This window comes from Cucumis melo, chromosome 4 (assembly GCF_025177605.1).
Source record: "Cucumis melo cultivar AY chromosome 4, USDA_Cmelo_AY_1.0, whole genome shotgun sequence".
NCBI lineage: Eukaryota > Viridiplantae > Streptophyta > Magnoliopsida > Cucurbitales > Cucurbitaceae > Cucumis > Cucumis melo.
The window spans coordinates 28,462,500-28,482,395 of NC_066860.1; the positions used below are offsets into that span (position 1 = coordinate 28,462,500).

A 19,896-nucleotide genomic window follows, 5' to 3' on the forward strand; every position below is an offset into this window, starting at 1 on the left:
GAGGGGTTTCTCCTAGTTTTCGCCGGAATCTGATCTCCTAGAGTTGGGTTAATGTCATCCATTCTAACACCAAACTTGGTTCTTTTTAGAGTGTCATTTTAGAAGAAATTGATGATTGTATGGTTAGGACTAATATCATGTGTTTTAAATTTATCCATAGGTCTCCAAACTTGGCAGCACATTCCCGGTGTTGGGCAATTGGTTTTCTATTAATGTATGTTTTCATCTCGAGAAAATAAAATAAAATAAGAAGTAATAGGACCATCGTTAATTATACCCTCAATCTCAAATAAACCGAGGGGTCAATTCTTCATTTTGAAGATAAATTTATTTTAACACGGAAAAGTACACAAGTGTTCAAATTTTACAATTGAAGATGTAATTAAACCTACCATACATACTTTGAGCGAAACTCTCACAGGGAAATTCTCACAATCCGATCAGTGAAAAACCATATTCCTGTTTGCAATTTAGTGACACCAATACTGAGTTCACAACTGGAGAGATTTAGTAACCATCAATGGCTTAGAATGATACAGAAAACATACAACCAACAAAAATCTTGAAATTTCAAAGAAATTGGGTCATCAAGAACAATAGTAAAAAAGGAGGCTTGTGCAATTAACTTTGATTGCTATAAGCAAAAATATTCAAGATTATCTAAATCACAGCATAGCACGTCCTACCTAACTGTTACAATGATCAAGGAAGGTACTAAACAAGTCACTTGTCAAGCACCTACCAACACAGACAAACTAAAAAGAAGAAAAGTCTAATATATGATTGTTAATACTAATGCCTGTCATGGCAATCGATGAGAAACTTGTAGGGTGAAAGTCATATTGAGCAAAAAATACGTCAGGTAGGTTATTCATGACACGGGAGAAGGAGAAAAGAGAACGAGTTTCTCTCCTCCAGTGAATGATGATCCAGACATCTACAACTACAAGTACCCAGTTGGGATGAAAGAAAATAAATGGCAGAAAAAAAATATGGGTCAAGGGGAGGGGAAAGAAATGTAAAGAATTAAATATGATTACAACTGAGCTTTAGTTCTTTTTTTCTGGACTTCCCTTCTCCCTTTTCTATTTATACATAATGCTTTTCTATGTGTATGGACCTTGCTCTCATCCTTCCTAAATGAGTGTTTCTTGAAATAATAGACATCATTGGATCCTACCCGCTCCAAGCATTTTAATGAAACAAAGAAAAAAGAGAAGAAAAATATACTCCAGCAGTTCAGTCCAAAATTGGGCCAAGGGACCATATGATCGATTTAGAGTTGGAGCCTCAAGCAGTCTTTATGAACAAAGCGCTCAGTTATAGATTCTGAACTGCGTATCCCAGTTAGTAGAGTTACCTCTATGTACAGACGATCTGTCAGCAGCGGGGGGTGCAATGGTTGTAGCAGTGACGTCGCAAATAACTCCAAATTTGTGAAGGAGCAATAACATGGTATAAACAACAAAATGAATTGAAGGTGCTTGTCTTCTAAACACAAGACCTCTACCACCACCATAACCACTGGAATGAACCCTCTGGATAGAGTTTTGTCAGAAGTAATAATACTATGAGACTCCCAACTTAACCTTCCGGCTCCTTTCTTTTCTTGCCAGATTTCCTGCTGCTTGTCCTCGGCTTCTCTGTTAAATCCACACCACCCAGCTTCTGTTCTGGTATACTGCTTGTGTCCAAATAGTCATTTGAATCTTGATTAGGCAATATCTTCTCGTATATAATAGCAGCATCAAGAGAGAATATACGGAGTGCAAGAGAAGATACGGTAGATATTTTGGCAGCAGCAGAGAGAGATGACCAATACCACCATTCATTCTTCAAGTATTCCGTTCTTATCATGTCCTCTAATGCAATGGTTGCCTGAACCATCTGGAAAAATGAATGAAGAATTAATTCCAGCACGTGAAATAATTCAAGAACAAGACAGTTACTCATTTGCTTCAAATATTGCAAAAACTTCATTTATACTAATAAGAACCACACAGTTAGTAAACAAAGTATATCTAGATGGCTACCACAACTAACAATACAAGCTAGAGAAATGATGCACCGGCATCAAAAATCATGAAGGAAACCAGTTCTCAAATCATAAAAATGAGAATTGAAGTACTCAGACTCAGTGCTGAGTTCAGGAATGCTAACCTCGTAAATTGTTCCTGCAGATTTCACAAATGCACGCCAGGCCCATCTCCGTTCAATATGTAGTTTTGATGGTTTTAGTGCTTCATCAGGAAGTGCAGCATCCATGTCAAGCAGATTCATTTTCAGTCCTCTTACAACTTGCAAGATTCTGCCAACTAATGGCCTTTGTGATGATTGTGGAATGACACAGCATCTACCAATCCCAAACTCTGAAAAACGGTTATCCATGCAGATCTTTTTACTTTTTGGTTCTGGGCATCCTGTTGCGAGTCTTTTTGGTTTCAGTGCACTAATTTCATTTCCAGCGGGTTTTTGGATTGAACTATCTATAGAAGAATTTTGATGGCAACCATTTTCCAGAATAATATTTTCTAGTGAAGGCCATTCAGAAGGCGAGGTCCCATCATCCGGAGTACTAAAATCTTTCTTGAGATCAATTACACTCAATGTTGATTCCATAATATATGGTGATACGGATGACAAAAATGATGGAACCCCATTAGAACTAATAAGTCCAATCTCCTTAATAAGATCCTTGTTTGAATCCTTCGTTAAAAACTTGGAACAGATGAGTTCGAAGTCATATGGGCACATCATACCATCATTCTGATATTTAATTAACCCCATACTATGGTTAAAATACCCTCCTTTAGAAGTTTCTGCTATGGTCATGCTCGAGCTCTCCTCCTGCTTGCTTTCAAATTTGATATTGCATTTACTTTTTGAAGAGTCGCCAACTTCCTTAATGCCATCACATGAGGCTAGGAGTGGACTACATTTTCCATTAACATGCTCCTCAAGTTCAACATCAGTCGAAAAACTCTTATGGCAAGAGAGACAATGGTACCTAGATGGCCAGACAGGTTCCAAGCATACACACCTGTACATTTTCTCATCTTCAGCTAGCCTGGCCTTATCTAGCCATCTATTTAAGTCGTCAGGCGTTACAAATTCAAGAAAGGGACCATACTTACTTTCTAATAAAGCAGATGCCCTATTACCAAGAAAACCAGAACATTCAAGTTTTTCAACATCCGAGCTTGATGATGAATCCTTAAGTTGCTCCTCAGGACTTTGATTATTGGATCGTGAAGACATCTGAAGTTTAGGTTTAAGCCATTGCAAAATAGACTCCTTTAACTCCCTTTCTTTGGGGTCGCTATCTTTCAGCCAATCAATGAGCTCTAATATATCCGCCTCTGTTTGATATGAAATACATGGAGAATTTCCAATAAAATCCCTTGGCAGATGAAGCAATGAGGAATACATATTGGAATTAAAACTTGAAGAATTCGCAATGCTTGTTGAAGTATAATTCTTAAAAAAACGACCCTTAACAACCTGGTCTCTAGATTCATTTCCAATATGTACCGGACTCCCACTACTGATGATTTGTGGCAGTCCATTTGACATAATACTAGCCCAATACAGCCGGCCAGCAGCATCACTGCCCAAAAACTCCCTCCTTACAGATATCTTCAGAAGCTCCAACTCCGTACTTGCTATAGAATCCTGCACCTGCAATATGTCCTTCTTAATACTATCCAACTCACTGTGATAGGCTTGTGATTCATTTGGAGGAGGAACGTGGGGAGCTACAGGCACTCCATTAGCATCAGAAGGTGTACAATATTGCTTTCCAGATGGTAGAATAGAAATTTCAGTCTCCATATTACTTTGGTCGGAACCATCAACTTCTTGTGGCAAACCGGACAAAGATGGCTCGTTGAATTTTCCGGGTTTGCCACTGCATTGTGACCCTGAACTGGATAGGACATTGCCACCAGCATCATTGTTATCAGTAACATCGTGAGCACTGCTCATTTGTTCTTGAAAACTTGCATGGTTGTGACACTTATTCTCTAAACTCGTTAAAGATGAGTATTGATCAGCAGCACCAAGCCTGGCTCCTTCACAACTACCCTGTCCTGAAACAGCATCAGATAACAAAATGAAATAGTTAAACCAATAAAAGAAAAAGAAAAAGAAAAAGAATTGGAAGTGAAGACATTTAATATAATTAGCAGGCAAGTCAGCAGACCCATCCTTGACCCCACCTTCTCGAACTGTACTAAGCATAGTTGTATCATGTTTTGCAGCTCTTGCAGCAACAACTTCTTCCCTAGACTTCAGGTTTTTCCACTCAATGAAAAACGATCGTAATTTCTGTTGCAACTCTGCTGATGCCTCCACACACTGCTCAAGATGTTGCCGAATCAAGGCAGAGCTGAGCAACTCATCACATAGATATTTGAGCAAGAATAATCTCTGCATCCAGAAGAAATATATCCTTAAGGTACCTCCTCATATTTATAATCAAATCCTCCCAACTAATTTGAAATTACCACTATGCCCTTACTATAATCCTACTAATATTCCCAATAATTCTCCCAATATATTCCATATTGGTACTCTCACAAATTATTCTATAAACTTGTGTGGTAAGTGAATTGAGGCATAATGAAAATGGCTGCATACCATAGAACCTTTGAAATATATAGATAAAAGAGCACAAGGAAAATAATGTCTAGAATTAAGAAGAATCAAGAGAAATAATCGAATAGGAGAACTATAAGAGTGTGTCCACACATGGGATGAGCAATAATCAAGAATGACAATTAACAAACCTCGTCGACACTGAACTCCCAATACTCCTTCTCTTCCAATGCAGCTGCTAGATTGGCAAGTTTATTCAGAAAATCACGAGTAACTTCTCCACGGAATTTCTTGCCTTTGTGCAGGTTAATAATGCGGTTCTTAGTATGTTCAGATGGATCTTCAACCATACGTGTTCCCATTACACAAGAGGGACAGTACCAGTTCCCTTCAGGAATCCTGGCAAGAGGAGGATTCAAACAATATGTATGATATTCAGCATCACATGTATCACATAGAAGAACGCTATCATCATCTTTATCAATGCCACACACTTTACAGACTCCTTCATCCCAAGGAGCTTTTGGAATCTCACTTAAGGACACAAGAAAGCCATCTACTTCTACTTTCGTCTCTGCACTCAGAGATTCTAGCTTGGAGAACTCCTGAAGTTTTTCAATAAGAGATAGAACCTGCAAGAAAAGTTACGATCTTATCTTCAAAGGGGGAGAGAGAGTGTGAATAGGGACAAGAATGAGAATAATAGCATAATGGTAAAAGACATGCAAAATTGAGAAGAACAGCATGAGCTTCAGACTACATATGCGGCAATGAAATGCATTACTAAAACCCTTTACCTACCAAAATTCCTCATTTATACCAAATGATATTTTATGAAACAACTTTTATTCAAAATAAATGAAAAAACACAAGGACGTGGTAGTTGTGACAGAGCTAGGCTTGGAGTTCTCTGCCTGAAGAGTCTTGTAACTGCTCCTTTTTTATGCATGCCAACAGAAGAATTTTATTAATCTCTTTGGCTTAAGCAATGGCAAATGAGTATCCAAGTTTTCCTTAAAGGCCCTTTGTTCCCACATTATTTAACTAAAATATGTTCTACAATATAAATATAGGAAAATGAAAGGTTTTTAATTCAACTTATAAAACTCAAGTGTTAAAACATCTAGCAGCATCTGCTTCAGATGATGAAACAGTAAGCATATATCTCATGCATCACAACTACCAGTACACCACTGCAAAAACATGAACACGCCAAAAATGTAAAGAGAAACAGAAGGGAAGTGAGAACAAGAAGGTGCATACCTCATTTTCATACAGCCTCTGAAAATTCTCAGATAATGTCTCAACTAATTCGACCAAATCAGGCTGATCACCATAAGCATAACGCAAGTTATTCCAGAGCTGCAAGGAAATATCAACCATTAACCCAAACGTCTTTTGGATAGGAGAGCCAAAGCCACAAGCCAGAGGAGTTTTTTTTTTAACGGAAACCAGACCTTTCATTGATATAATGAAATAAGCCAGAGGAGTAAGAACCAAATATAACAAAACTCAATGTTCTTGGTAAGGCAATAATAAAAGGAAGGGAATAGGATTAATGGAAGTCGACCATGAATGAATTACAGTAACGTACAACTGTGAGTCATGACTCATGAGCCACCAACTTAGTTTGAGATAAGAACACTTTTACTAATGAAAAGAAAGAAATGAAAAAAGAAAGGACAAATATTTCGTCCTCAAAGGCCCCCTCTAGTTGGTCTGCATCCAAAGGGGAGATATGACAAGAACTCCAATGGGGGACACCAACCAAATGAATGCTCATAAGGCAGTCCCTTTGTCACTTTCAAGCCAGAATACCCAACAGAAGAAAGCTTCTAAATTAGTCCACATATAAATGTTTTTTCCTGATACTGAAAGGTCAGACACAAACATCAGCTGAGAAGAAATTAGACTCTAAATACCTAGCACTGTTGCATGGCATTGGCTGAAGTTCTCTTATGAGAAGCCAAACTTCCATTAAGAAAAAATGAAATATATATATAGAAGACCAATGATTACCTTGGGGAAAGGGCGGAGTACCCCATCCATTTCCCACAACATTTTGAACAATAAAAGGAAGCACAGCCAAAACTTCTTTGCACAAGTTAGTTATTGTACTAGCAAAAAAAACCTTGTGCCACTAGGTAACAAGGTGTCAGAGTCTGACTCGTGATGGAATTGCCAAAGCCATTCAGTCAGTAGGATCTTTTTTCTCCACCTAATGTTACCTGTGCTACCCTCCAACAAGCTTTCGAGGAAAAATGCTTTTAAAATGCCATGTGCATTTTTGTGAGGATCCTTGGATTTCAAAGGTTTCATGTTCTCCTTGTTCATGGTTTTCCTCAATTATAATCTTCTAAAAGGAGAAGTGATATTGCTGGCGGATGGAGGATGTCTCCCAAACTTAGGGCCTCAATATACGATAGATGACCAAATTACACCAAGCTTCTAGATGTTTTTCATTTCAGCTTAGGCCAAGACAGACTTTTGTGGAAGATAGATTCCACTGGACCTTTCTCGACAAAATCAGCTTTCACCCATCTTGCCAAGCTAATAGCAAGAGCAAGAACTCCTTTGATGGATCCTAACGGATCTTATTTGAAAAGTCTCCCTGAAAGTAAGATTCTTCAATTAGTCCTTGCTTTATAGAAGCTGCTTGAACATGGGAAACAAGTTGGAAAGGAAGTTCCGAAAGTGGTCCTTCTGTTTGTTGCTTCAATTTAAGAGAGGCTGAATTTCATGGTCATATTTACAATTATTATTCTTTTGCCTAGCCACTATGGTCCTCGATTTTTTCTGTCTTTGAGTTGCAATTGATCATTCCAGATAAAAATTTATTGCAGGAAAGGGCTCGAGAGAAGGCTAAAACTCTTCGAAAATGTGCCATGACTATGAGCATCCTTGGGGTTTCTTTCTTTTGGAAATTCATCCTGCAGTTCCAAAATTAATCCTTGTCTAATCCCCTTATTTTTTCCATTATGACAGTTCTATTATGTCTCGGTTGGTACACTCAAGAAAGTAATATGCCACTGGGATGCCTCACATGGCTATTGTTTCCAGCAATAGCCTTCAAGTTTACTTGGAATTTCATCTCTTAAACAGTGAACTTGACGGCTATTATTATCAAGAATGTTTCTTATAAATAAGTGCACATATAGAAAAATTTCCTGTCAACCCGATACAAATCCCATTGCTGGATGAAGGCTTTTCTTTAGCAATATGTGGGAGAACTAGTGGGGGATATATTGAGCATAGTAGTAGGATATTGGTAACAACATAGGGGGAGTTTTGGTTGGAGATAAAAGCACAGAGTTGAGATGAGTTGGTAATTATTATAGGGAAATTAATTGGAGAGTTAATGTGAATGACGAGATGAACCAACCAGTGGGTGGGTTTTTTTACCCACCCAACCCAACTCTACCCAATTATCCAAGTTTTCCAAACAGCCCCATAGTAGTAATTAGTTAGGGGTGCCTTGGTTATAAATATTGGGTGAGACATAACCCTCAATATAACCAAAATAATTCCCCTCTAAGATCCCTAATTCCCCCTGCCTATCCAACCCCTAGCTAATTACCATTATGGCCTTATTTTTTCTTACTACCCCAAATATATCCCCTATTAGTACTCTCACACATACATCATCATCAATACATTCTGTGAGGTAACTTGAAATGTAAGCAAAGACATACAACAAAACAAAATTATAACAGATTTTGATTAAAGAACAAAAACAAACCTCCTGAACATCCTCAAGAAATGCTTCATGTGATCCATCATAAGACCCGGCAGCTAGTCTCAAATCAATAGTCCGGAAGTCCAACGGCCGAGAGACCATGCCTGGTGGACCAAGAAGTCCTTCATCATCATTATCACATGAAGCCATCAATTTCCGACCAAGCAAGTTGCAGAAGACTTTTGCATCATCTGCAGCAGCAGCACGACGTAATACAGTGCGACATTGCTTCATGACAATATCTGATATAGAAATAGTAGTTATCCTCTTTCTTCGTTTTTCAACTTTCTGGGGCAAGCTATCACCACATATATCGGCTAGTATTGAAAGAACAGCTTTCTGTATTTGATAATCAGAAATAAGCAAGTTATACAAACAAACAAAATGATGAAATAAGCACAATGAAGTTTGGAAGAAACTAAACTATATTCTACTAAGAAATACGACCTCCTGAAACAAAAAACAAGAGCCAAAACAAACTGTGCTGACAACTTCAGCTGTCCAGCCTGTCCTTTCTTTTTCAAGGCCAGCTAAGGTGTGTAGCTACCCTTGTCTAGGTTGCCATTTTATTTTTTTTTATAAGAAAATAAGATATAAATACAACAACAGCACATAATATCTATATTCAAACTTTTCCTATAAAATAACCAATGCTTTCCACCGAGAAAAATGAAAGAACACAAGGAATACACAAACAAAGCCTACAGAAAAGGGAAGGCAAACTGTAAAAAAAGGGGCTCCAGTTAAGTAACACAAGACCTAAAGGATAATTACAAAAAGACTTCACCCCCGAAGCCCATAGAGAAACAGAAAACTTTATGAGGAACCAAACAACGTTCAAAGTCCTCTTGAACCCTCTAAAGACTCGATTGTTCCTCTCTCCCCAAAGACCCCACAAAACGACACACTTTGGTCAAACACAGAAACCTTCCCTTCTCATGAAATTGCAGATAAAGAACTAAAGAAGGAACTCCTCAATCAATTATCATCTCTCAGTAACCCCTAAGCCTAGCAAAACATAAGCCAAACTCCTCGAAACTCAGCTACCCTCATACAAATACTGCAACATAACAACCAAATCAAGCTTAGCTTCTTTCCAGGATACCCGATTTTAGGTGCAAGTTCTTTCATAAATAACCTACCACACAACAAATGTGGCAAAGACCGAACCACCAAGGGGTGAAGGATTAACCAGGCAATAAAAATAGGATCTAAAAGAAAAGAGAAGAGAGAGGGAGGGGAAAAAACCCTTCAAACAGACTCTGATTCCAAAAATAAATAAATAACATTTCTCCAAAAAAAACTCCTCAATCAAAGATGAAAAGGGCCAGAATATCCATTTTCCTGTCGGACAAAGGATGACAAAACCCAAACAAGGTAGGAAGAAGTCACAAAATGAAAATATAAACCAAGCCACCGAACAATTCCTTGGAGAAAAATTGAAGATAGATGATATGAGAGCGGAAAAAGAGAGCAAACAGGTCTATCTCCAACCACCTATCCTCCCAAAGATTATTGTCCTTCCCCTCACCCATCCAACAATCAATGATAGAATTGAGAAAAGAATAGGAACTCCTCAATGATATCTCTCCACTCCCACTCTAACTCCCCCACGGTTTCTGGAAGCTCCTCTTTTTGTATTGCCACATATTACCTCAATGGAAACTAAATAGTAAATAATAAAAACACACACACAAACACATTGGCTTTCAGATCAAATCTAAAATAAAGTAACCATTATTGTTCCTTCCAAGATATGACAGATATTCAATGGATATTGAAGCTCTAGCAAAGATTCTGCTTTAGATTGGACACTAGTCCCTAGGAAAATCGATGAGTCCAACAAATTCAGAAATAATAGAATAGCAACCGTCAGATGAAACTGAACTCCAGTACACTGTGCTATATGGAAAAGTTAGGCAGAAGAAAAATTACAATTCTCTTGCATCCCTGAGCCTGGAGAGACATCTAATCAATCAATAATGGCTCTCCTGACAGAAAAATAAGATGAGGTTCTTTAACTTGCTCTCAGACCTTGTGTTATTTCATTTTTTTTCCGATAAATGTTGGGTTTCTTATCAAAAGAAAAGAAAATATCATCACGCACCTAAAAGATGATTTGGGGAGATAGAAATAAATTAAGAAGATTCAGAAGATAGGAGTAGTGATCGGTGAAATGACAAAATATTCTAATGCCAAAATTTGCAGAGATTTTAAACCTCCCAAGGCCTTTTTTATCTTTTTTACACGTCCTCAGGCCAATTAGCAACAAGAAAATCTAAATCATGGTCTTTTGTACTCCCTTTGATACGAATCTTTTGTTCATCCATTGGATTATTTCATACATCAATAAAATTGTTATGAAAAAGAAATAGTAAAAAATAACCCACTCCAAAGGCCTCCTCTAATTTTGGCCCCCACTTCCTTTTACAAATCTTATTGCAGTACAATTGTTTCTTATTCCAACAACAAACAAATAAAAAAATGCAATGGAATTGCACTTGAAACATGAACTCACCAAACGAGCAGCATGGTAATTTTAAAATATATGAGTAAAGAACACCATAAAGTAATTAGGACATGTTTCAGAGGATCAAGGATGGAATGGAATGTGTTTGTAATGAATTTTTTTTATAAAAGCAACAACTTTCATTGAGAAAACATGAAATAATACTGCGGCATACAAAACACAAGCCCACCAAAACACCCCACCAAAACACCTCACCTAAAAGAAGGGGTTCCAACTAAGTAAAATGTTATCAAGGCCTCTGAAATCAAAGCCCAAAAGTACCGTACCTCACAAGGGTCCCTTTCTCTACCTCTAAACACCTGATCATTCCTCTCCCCCAAAATATCCCAAATCACAACACACCCTCCGGCAAGCCACAAAAAACCACCTCTCTCTAAAAGTTAGATGGAGGAGGAACTCTTGAATAGTCACACAAACACTTCTTTGGCCAGCAAAACTAACATTGAACTCTGGCAGGAAAGAGCACCACACATTCTGCGCATACTGACACTCTCAAAAGAGATGACCAAGGTCTTCCTCAAAAGAGATGATCAAGGTCTTCCTTCACCTTCTGACAAAGAATACAACAAAAAGGCCCAGCAAGGAATGTCCTCCTCCTGACAAGCTTATCAACACTATTCACACGACCAAGCAAGACTTGCCAAATAAAGACCTAGCTTTCTTCAGGACCTTAATCCTCCAGACAACATAAAAAAGAAACTTCCCAATGGAGGAGGGATTTGTTAGGCACTTAAGCACCTTACAGAACCACTCCCCAAAAGCTAGCCATTGGGGTGGGGTTCTATAATGTGCTTAAGTACTTAACAACAGTATCAAAGCCGACTGCCGATGTTTCAAAGTGGAACCAGTGGAGGGTTTTGACCAGGTGGTCGAGTGAAGTACCGCCGAAGTAGCTGCCAGAACGTTGACTTTCTGGGAATGAGGTATTGTTAGCAACCAAGGTTGGGATACGTTTTAGGTATTTAAGCACCTTAGAGAACCACGACCCAAAAGCTAGCAATTGGGATGAGAGTGCCAAACCACCTAAGTACCAAATTGGCCATCCCATTCTAACCAATGTGGGACAAAGGCATCCCATATTACCTTGGTTCCAAACAAGATCCAGGGCTTACACAACTAAGCAAGGCGGATGGGTTTGTAATGAATTTTAACTCCAGGCCCAGGTTTGGATTGAGGAATTTGGACCCAGTTTGTAATATCAAATATCAATCTTATTCCCTTCTCACAGTTTCAACCCAACCCTCTTTCTCACCATTTTCAACTTAACCCTCTTTCCCATCGTTTTAATCCTTCATGATCTCATTCCCATTTCACCTTCAATTACCCACTCATTCCAATGGCCATCAGATTACCAATAATCAAGATGATATTGCAGCCTCATTCAAAACTGTTAAAAAGCCTATGAATGTCTTAGGCAGTTATGCAAATTTTTTCTTTTTCTTTTTTCTTTTTTTGGAGGGATGGGGGTCTCTCTAGTTTATTTCCTGAGAAACTTTTGGTTCTTTTCATAAATAATTGAATCAACAAAAAGCTACTTCTTGACATAAAAAAAATATATTACTATGCAATTGAGTTTGAAAGATATTCAGAAGAAATGCAGAGTATAATAAATGGCACCTTTGTAGGTCCTGAAGCATTGCCCTTGTAAACTTCCTTACTAATTGAATGTTCCAAAATCTTTTTTGCCCAGTCCGGTGGATTCCTCTCCAAAGCATCATAAACACACTTTCTAATTCTAGTTCCCACATTAGTAGGTAACTTTCTAACAGGTTCTAGCACTTGTGCCCACTCTGGCATATTACCATCAGTAACCAGCACCTTCTCACAACCACCCCCAGTTGTATCAGGGGTTTCCTCTTCTATTGTGATAATGTGCTTCTCTCTATTCAATGATCCAAATATTTGCTTTGTAGCCTCTGCAAGCAGCTGAAAATAACAAATATTACCGTGAGCCCAAAAGAGAAGATAGCATAAGAGTAACAATTAATTTAACATGTAAAAACAGAAGAACCCAAAAATCTAAACAAGAGAAAATATACATGTCATGGTTCCAGAAAACATATTCTCAAAATTAACACAATCACTGTAAAGTAGCTGACCCGAAGTAAATAATGTTCTTCATAAGTTGACAGATAGAGGGAATAGACAAACTTCCTTAGAAGGAAAAGATGTATTTTTGTTCAAAAATCCTAATTGCGAGCCTACTTAAATGTAACCTAAAACCAATTTATCAGACCAAATTGGTGCAGCGAAACTCAAGGAAGAAATAATTCATATTGCTGCTGTTCTACTCCTAAATATACACTTCAAAGCAATTAACCATTGGCAAACTCACATGAAAAGATGTATCCAGTACATAGTAACAAAAATGAAGAACTTTTTCCCTGCTACATAAAAATCCTCAAGACACAACAGTAACCTCACAAATAAGTTTTTAGTATCCAATTCAAAACGAAAAATAAGTTTGTAGTATTGCTACATAAGGAAACCAAGACTTTCAAATACCGGCCTAAGTATCTCCTTTCCCATACTAGCTTCCTAGAAAACCTTATCCACATTGAAGCTTTTTTTCTAGAAAATGACAAGAAACTTCTGATTGATATAGTGAAAAGAGACTATTGCTCAAGATACAAAGATCAAAATGCAAAGATACAAAAATGAACGTATAAATTCAGAGACCTAAGGATCAATAAGTGTACCTAAGCATCTCAACTAGGTTCACATCCATAGCACCCAATATGTCAATCGTATGACTTCATGCTTTTCTTTCAAGCAAAAATTATAATAAATAATAAAGCCTTGATCATCAAATAAAAACCAAAGTGCTATCATGGTGAGACTACATGTATTATCTATCTTTCCATACAAATTACTGTTGTACTGAAGGTCGGAAGAAAATATCAGCATTGGCAACAGAAGTTTAACATGTATATGAAATGGTAAGAAACGAATAACGATGGCACAAATTAGAGATGTCACACTCAAGAAAAGATGTAAATTAACTAAAAGCCATCTTACAAATGCATCTGCCTCCATCCCTGCCACTCCAGTGTGAGAACCACAAAGCACACCACCATCACCTTGTAGGCATCGAAAGACTCTTCCACTTTCACGAGCAGTTACTTCAGCTGACTCAAGATTACCATTCATGGATAAGACAGCCAAGATGAATCGGTGAGCTAATTCTGGCCATGTCAGTTCATTGAGAGGGAGCAAATTCAGCTTCATTTTCCTAATAGAAGATGCACTGTCCGCATCTTTTTTCCTTCCCCGCTTCGGTTTTGACTCTCCAGAATCAAAATTTGGATCCACAAGAGCAGCTACCTTGGATTGGAGCTCAGTGATTAGCACTCTTAACAGAGAAGTGTGAGCTTTTGTTAAAGCTGCACCCACGCATCTGCTGTCTGTTGAGGAAGCTAGATTACCTTCAGATACCTCCTTCATCACCCTTGTTTCCATTTGTATAAAAGCATGTGGATCTCCATTAGCATTAAATTTTGAGGATACTCGGTCATTTGAGAACTCAGTGTTAAGAGAATTTAACAGTGGGTCTTTCTTAAATTCATTCTCAGAATTTTGGAGAATATCAACCCCACCACCCTGCAGGTTGAAAAGGTCTTCCTCAAGTTCCTCAAGAGATAAGGCCTCTTTAAGGCCCAAGTTTTCATGGAAACGAGATAAGAAATCCCAAACCTGTGTCATTAAGATAAGATGTAACGTCTAAAGGTTTCATGCTAGAGAAATAAGATTATACATCCAAATTATAAGCACAATTTACATTATATCAACTAAACAAATTGCTAGCAAGTACCTGGTAAACGTCACCAGTAAGTTCTGGAGGAACACGCGAGCATAAAAGCTTTCCAGGAGGAGGATTCTTGTAATCGGCATTGCCATCACCAGCTAACTTGGTTTTCTTGAATCTTCTAAATAAAAAATTCAGTGGCTCGTCTTCTTTACAATCTTCTCCATCAAATTTCTGAACCTCTAGGACTCCACTTTCAACTGTCGGTAAAGTCGTACTGTCTGCTCTCTTATTTACAAACTGATAACTTGAACAGGATTGAATCCGTGGAATCTTTTCAAGTATTTCTTGTACAAATTCCATGTCTAACCCAAATCTATCCTGATCCAACCACTTCTCAAGTTCATCAGGCAAACTGGATTGGTCGTTCTCAACTTCAACCACAGATCGGATGAATGCAGAATTTGGAAAACCACAAAATTTTGCTAGTCTAGAGTTCAGTTCACTATTATCTCTAGTTCTACAATGGCCTAGAAAACTCTGTTCGTTACCCACATGATTACAGCATAATCTAAAAGTGTTTTTCTGATTGCATAATTCAGAACATGCTTTGATCAAATTATAGGACATCCTTTTCCAAGCTATTGATGATGAAGTATCTTCAACTGAAATCTCGCCAATTTCATCTTTCAAATATTGATAATCTGAGAGGTCTCCAGACTTTCCAACGGAACCTGCTTCATGATGCAATCCATTTTGCATATGAGAATTAAAATCTCTGTCAGAACAAACACCAAGACAAGACAAAATATCATCTTCATTTGGTGGACAAATGTCTGAGAAAATTGTCTGTAAGTTATCATCACTACTATTATTGATCAAACCATCTTCTTTCTGTTGTTCAACAGGAAAGTTCTCACTTTTTCCCTTAGAGAGGACAGTTGAACCTACTGGAATCGGAAAAGCAGAGCATGGACACCTCCTAACCTTAAAGAGGGGTCCAGAATCACCGCCATCTAGCACTTCATTTATAAAAATAGAACCAGTAACCTTGTCATGCCAACAAGATCTAAAACCTACTGGATAAACCCGGTTAACATCATGATATGAAGGTCGTGCATCAATTTCCCCCAAGGAAAGAACAAAGAAGTCTTCAAATTGAAGTGGAAATCCTTCCTATGCAGTAAAACAAACGAAAAGAATCAGTAAGGAAACGGCAATAAATTATAACTTTTAACATAGTGGGAAATATTAGTGCTACATGAATAGAATAAACATAAATCACTATTACACTTACATAACATTGTGATGAAATGGAACCTCCATTCTCTTCTGCAACAGCTTCCTCAGAATTTTCAAGATTTACAACTGTAATAACAGACGGGCTTTGACGGTCACACAAGACCCCCTTACATCGATCATTAATCAAAGTTTCGTTGTTATCGGCAAAACCATTGGCAACCGAGGATTTGGTTGGCTTCCTTCTTTTTGGTATATAAGACTTTCCAGATAAATGAGAAGACCCTTGTCTTCTTGCTTTGGGTTGCATAGAAGACATCAACCCAAGATGGCAAGCAACTTCATAGACTGAACCAAAAGTCTTGCCGTCAGGTGCACGGTAAATAGCATAAAGTTCACTACTGTCAACTGACTGTTTAATCTCTACACACCATCCTTCCTCCAACACACCATGCCTCTCAGAAATAAACTCTCTAAGCGCCTGCAAAAAGACTTCACTAGTATTTTGAGATGACAATTTAACTGATGTGCCCCTACTACTTCTACAACTTCCTAAAGGACAACCCAAATCTACATCCAAGCTTCTTCCCATAACCTGTGTCTGCTGCAATACGTCTTCTAATCCGATTTTAACTTTGTTTTTCACAGTATCTGGAGCTCTTTGATGGCCATATCCATTCCCCGAATTTAACAGGTTTCTATATTTTGCAGATGAGAAGGGAGTACCACGAAAAGAATTGTCTACTGCAGTGTGCTTTCTAGAAAAAGAAAAGAGTAAAGTTGAAGTAGACTAATCTAAACAAAATAAAAGAGCACAACATTACATACTAGTTTGATCTCATGAAATAGAGTCAATCCTAATTCCCAAGCATGCATGTCTTCATAAGTACGTAGATGAGAAACACTTGATACAACAATACTGATGTCTGATAAGAGTAAGGCATCCTCCAATTTTCAGTTATAAGACTAACATAAAGATATGACATGGTAAGTCAAGCCAACAATCCATGAAAATAAAAAGTAAGAGCTGAACCCATGAATTCTTTTCCTGCAACCCATATTATCCCCTTCAGCAAAGACCACAGGAGAAGAAAGCACAGTTAACTGCCCAACAACTTCCCTTGGATGTGGGAGACTAACAAGAAATACCCAACTAATGTCCCCGCAGTCAAGATGTTTAAGATTACATGGCTCAATATCACAGCCTTTGCTATTTAAAAAGGTTTGTCCTTCCCAAAATTAGAAGCTCGCAAGTCACAATAAATAGACATAATAAAGCTCATCTTCACAACAGGTATCTTACAAAAAACGAAAAACAAAAACACACACACAACCAGATCACATGCAGATGGAAGGGCATATTTCCGACTAAGGGACACACTGACTACCAGTAACTAAAATCCTAACTAATAATCACATCAATTTAACAACTTTTGTAAGTGTATCAGTTTATACCTTGCATTATGTTACATTTGGATAAACATCATAAGAAATTTATAACTATATCAACTAAACTCCTAAAACTTCTATAAGCAAACCAATTTGGACTCTTAGGTAGAATTTGCTTTGAAAAACGTCCATGCATCAATTCTAATCATCCAATTTGTTAATATGGCATTTGAGGGAGTGAAAGAATAGATGAGTTAATCTTAGAAAAGAGTCTAAATTGATTCCCTTATGAAAATTTTTAGACGTTCAATTGAAACAATTATAAAGTTCATATAATAGTTTTCAAGCGAAAGATGATTACAAGTACTTTTTTTTTTTTTTTTTTTGGAATAGATAATAAGAATAAATTGATATGCTTATAAAAGTTTTATCAATTCAAGGTTTTAAGGATACAACCCAAAGTTAAGTTTAGGGGGCATAAATTGGTATTTTCCCTTAACGATCCGTTTGGAAGCTGAGTGGGACATCAAACTCAAAGCATAAAAGCTAGAGACATAATACATGAGAGTGTTTCATTCCGATACTTCAACAAAATTATTAAGCCTATAATCTATAGACATTGAAACATTTAACACTTAACATTTAAGCCTACATGAGAGTGCTCTTCGTATTATATGTGAAGCACAAATCTTCAAACGTTTAACACTCAAAACGAGAACAATTCCAGCCAAGTTTCCCTAAAAATGTAAACTTCCTAACTCAAAGTTCTCGTGGAGAGAGGAAACTCAAAAGATGTACTCCAAAAAATGACAGCAGTAGCTAAAACTAAAAGAGACCCAAAAGTAACTACGCCTATTAATCCCCATTTGACCCACAAAACCCCATACCTGATACCCGGCAATTCCTCCCTATCCTCGCCATAAGCATCACCGTCACTCGGCGGCGAGGCGTTAATATCCAACAACTGCTTCGACTTAACCCCAAGCGGCCAGCGCTTACTCTTCACTCCGGTGGTGAAACACTCCCCACAGACCCAATCCTCGAAATTCAACGCGTGACCACCCCGCATTCCGGTGCAGGCAAGGTGAAACCCCCGCTCACATCCGTCACACACCACCACATGGCCGCGCACTTCGGGCTGGCCACACAAACCACAGACGGAACCCCGAACCCCGCGAGGAACGTGGGCTGGGTCGCCATCGGAGGGCGGAGGGTTGTCGTGGAAGGTGCGGACGACGTCGAATGAATCGGATAGGGTTTCGGAGAAAGAAGAAGGAGAAGGGATCTCGTTGAGATCGATGCCTATGCCGGTACCGATGGCGGAACGGGTAGTGGAGTCAGTGGGGTTGGGAAGGTGGTTGAGTTGTGGGTGTTCGTCGCTGGAATCGGCGAGTTCCATCATCCGAGAAGGGGTTCGGAGGTGAAATGAGTAAAGAAGAGGATAAAGGAAGGTACCATTGCTCAGTTGAGCGATTCCGGTGGGGAATCGGAGAATGTGAGAAGGATCGACGGCGGAGATTTGAGGTTTTTGGTGGTTCCGTTTTTGGTTTTGATTTTGAGGAAAATGGAGAGAATGAAGGGACAGATGTGGGGAAGGGAAGAAACTGGGACCGAAACAGGACCGGACCGTATCGAAGAGACCGTCTTTTTTTTTCTTTTCTTTTTTCTTAATTAATAAATCCTTTTCTTTCTTTTCCTCTTTTTTTCTTTTTCCTTTTTTTCTTTTGAATTGAGATACCTGACGGGGAACGTGATGTTGAGACTAGGAGCCTTTGTACTCGCGACATACGATTGACACGTGGACATCTGAAGCATTTAAAGTACCCCAACTCTCAAAGCAACCGGTTGCCTTTCCTGATAATGGCATTCGGCTGGCCAATTTGGATACTGAACATCCCGGTTTCCGGTTGCCTTTCCTATTAATATATACGATAACAAGACGACGCATTGTCGAGGCAAATTATACAAAATTCTCTCTTTCTAAAGAGAAAAATTATATGTGAAATTTCAAATATTATCTTGTATTTAATTTGAATTTTAAATTGATTTTTTTCAAAAATATAAAATTTTAACTGACTCTTTACTCTAGGTAGAATAAAATTTTTTCTTACTTCTTTACTGACTATAAATATTTTTTCAAATGTTCTGTTTTAACGATTTTTTTTTTAAATATTATTAGAAGATTCTTTAAATTTATAATTTTAATTACCTTAATATAGTTAAGTTTAAAATGAAACTAATTTTCATATGTTTTCTGATGTAATTAAACTCTAAATTAAAACTAGAGGAGTATATAAGGTCATTTAAATTTTTAAAAAAAAAAGTTAATTTGCTTAATTGAGATCAAACCATTTATGTGCTAAAAAATATTAAACCATTTACTTTTCGGAAATTGTGAAAAATAGCAAAATTAACAAAAAAAAGATTTAACTATTGTAAATAGGGGTGTAAGATTAATCCGACAATCCAAAGAACCCGAACTACCCAACCCATATTATGTGGGTTGGGTTGGGTTGTTTTAAAATATGGGTTGGGTTGGGAAAGTTTAATAAAATATAAACCCTAGACGCACGCGCGCCTCTCTTCCTCATCTCTCGGCCTCTCATTCTCTCGACTCTATTCGTCTCTCATTCGCGATCGTTTATATGTGTAAACGATCGC

General features: G+C 37.9%; 1 protein-coding gene across 1 annotated transcript; it reads right to left on the reverse strand.

Moving 5' to 3' along the window:
• Positions 1-600: 600 nt before the first annotated feature.
• On the reverse strand, positions 601-18,893 carry LOC103487073 (methyl-CpG-binding domain-containing protein 9). Its single transcript, XM_008445275.3, has 11 exons — positions 18,123-18,893; positions 15,905-16,604; positions 14,674-15,783; positions 13,881-14,555; positions 12,480-12,788; positions 8,336-8,671; positions 5,860-5,958; positions 4,788-5,228; positions 4,218-4,428; positions 2,161-4,088; positions 601-1,887 (listed from the first exon to the last, which is right to left on the reverse strand). Exons 1-11 carry the CDS (start codon positions 18,635-18,637, stop codon positions 1,585-1,587), a joined length of 6,627 nt encoding a protein of 2,208 aa, XP_008443497.2. The 5' UTR covers positions 18,638-18,893; the 3' UTR covers positions 601-1,584.
• Positions 18,894-19,896: the final 1,003 nt, after the last annotated feature.

Coding starts and splice junctions, on each gene's coding strand:
- LOC103487073 (XM_008445275.3), bottom strand. CDS start 18,637: ATGATGGAACTCGCCGATTCCAGCGACGAACACCCACAACTCAACCAC. Junction 5,959..8,335: donor TTCTTGAGGATGTTCAGGAG/GTTTGTTTTTGT, acceptor ATTTCCTTGCAG/CTCTGGAATAACTTGCGTTA. Junction 1,888..2,160: donor CTGCAGGAACAATTTACGAG/GTTAGCATTCCT, acceptor TCATTTTTCCAG/ATGGTTCAGGCAACCATTGC.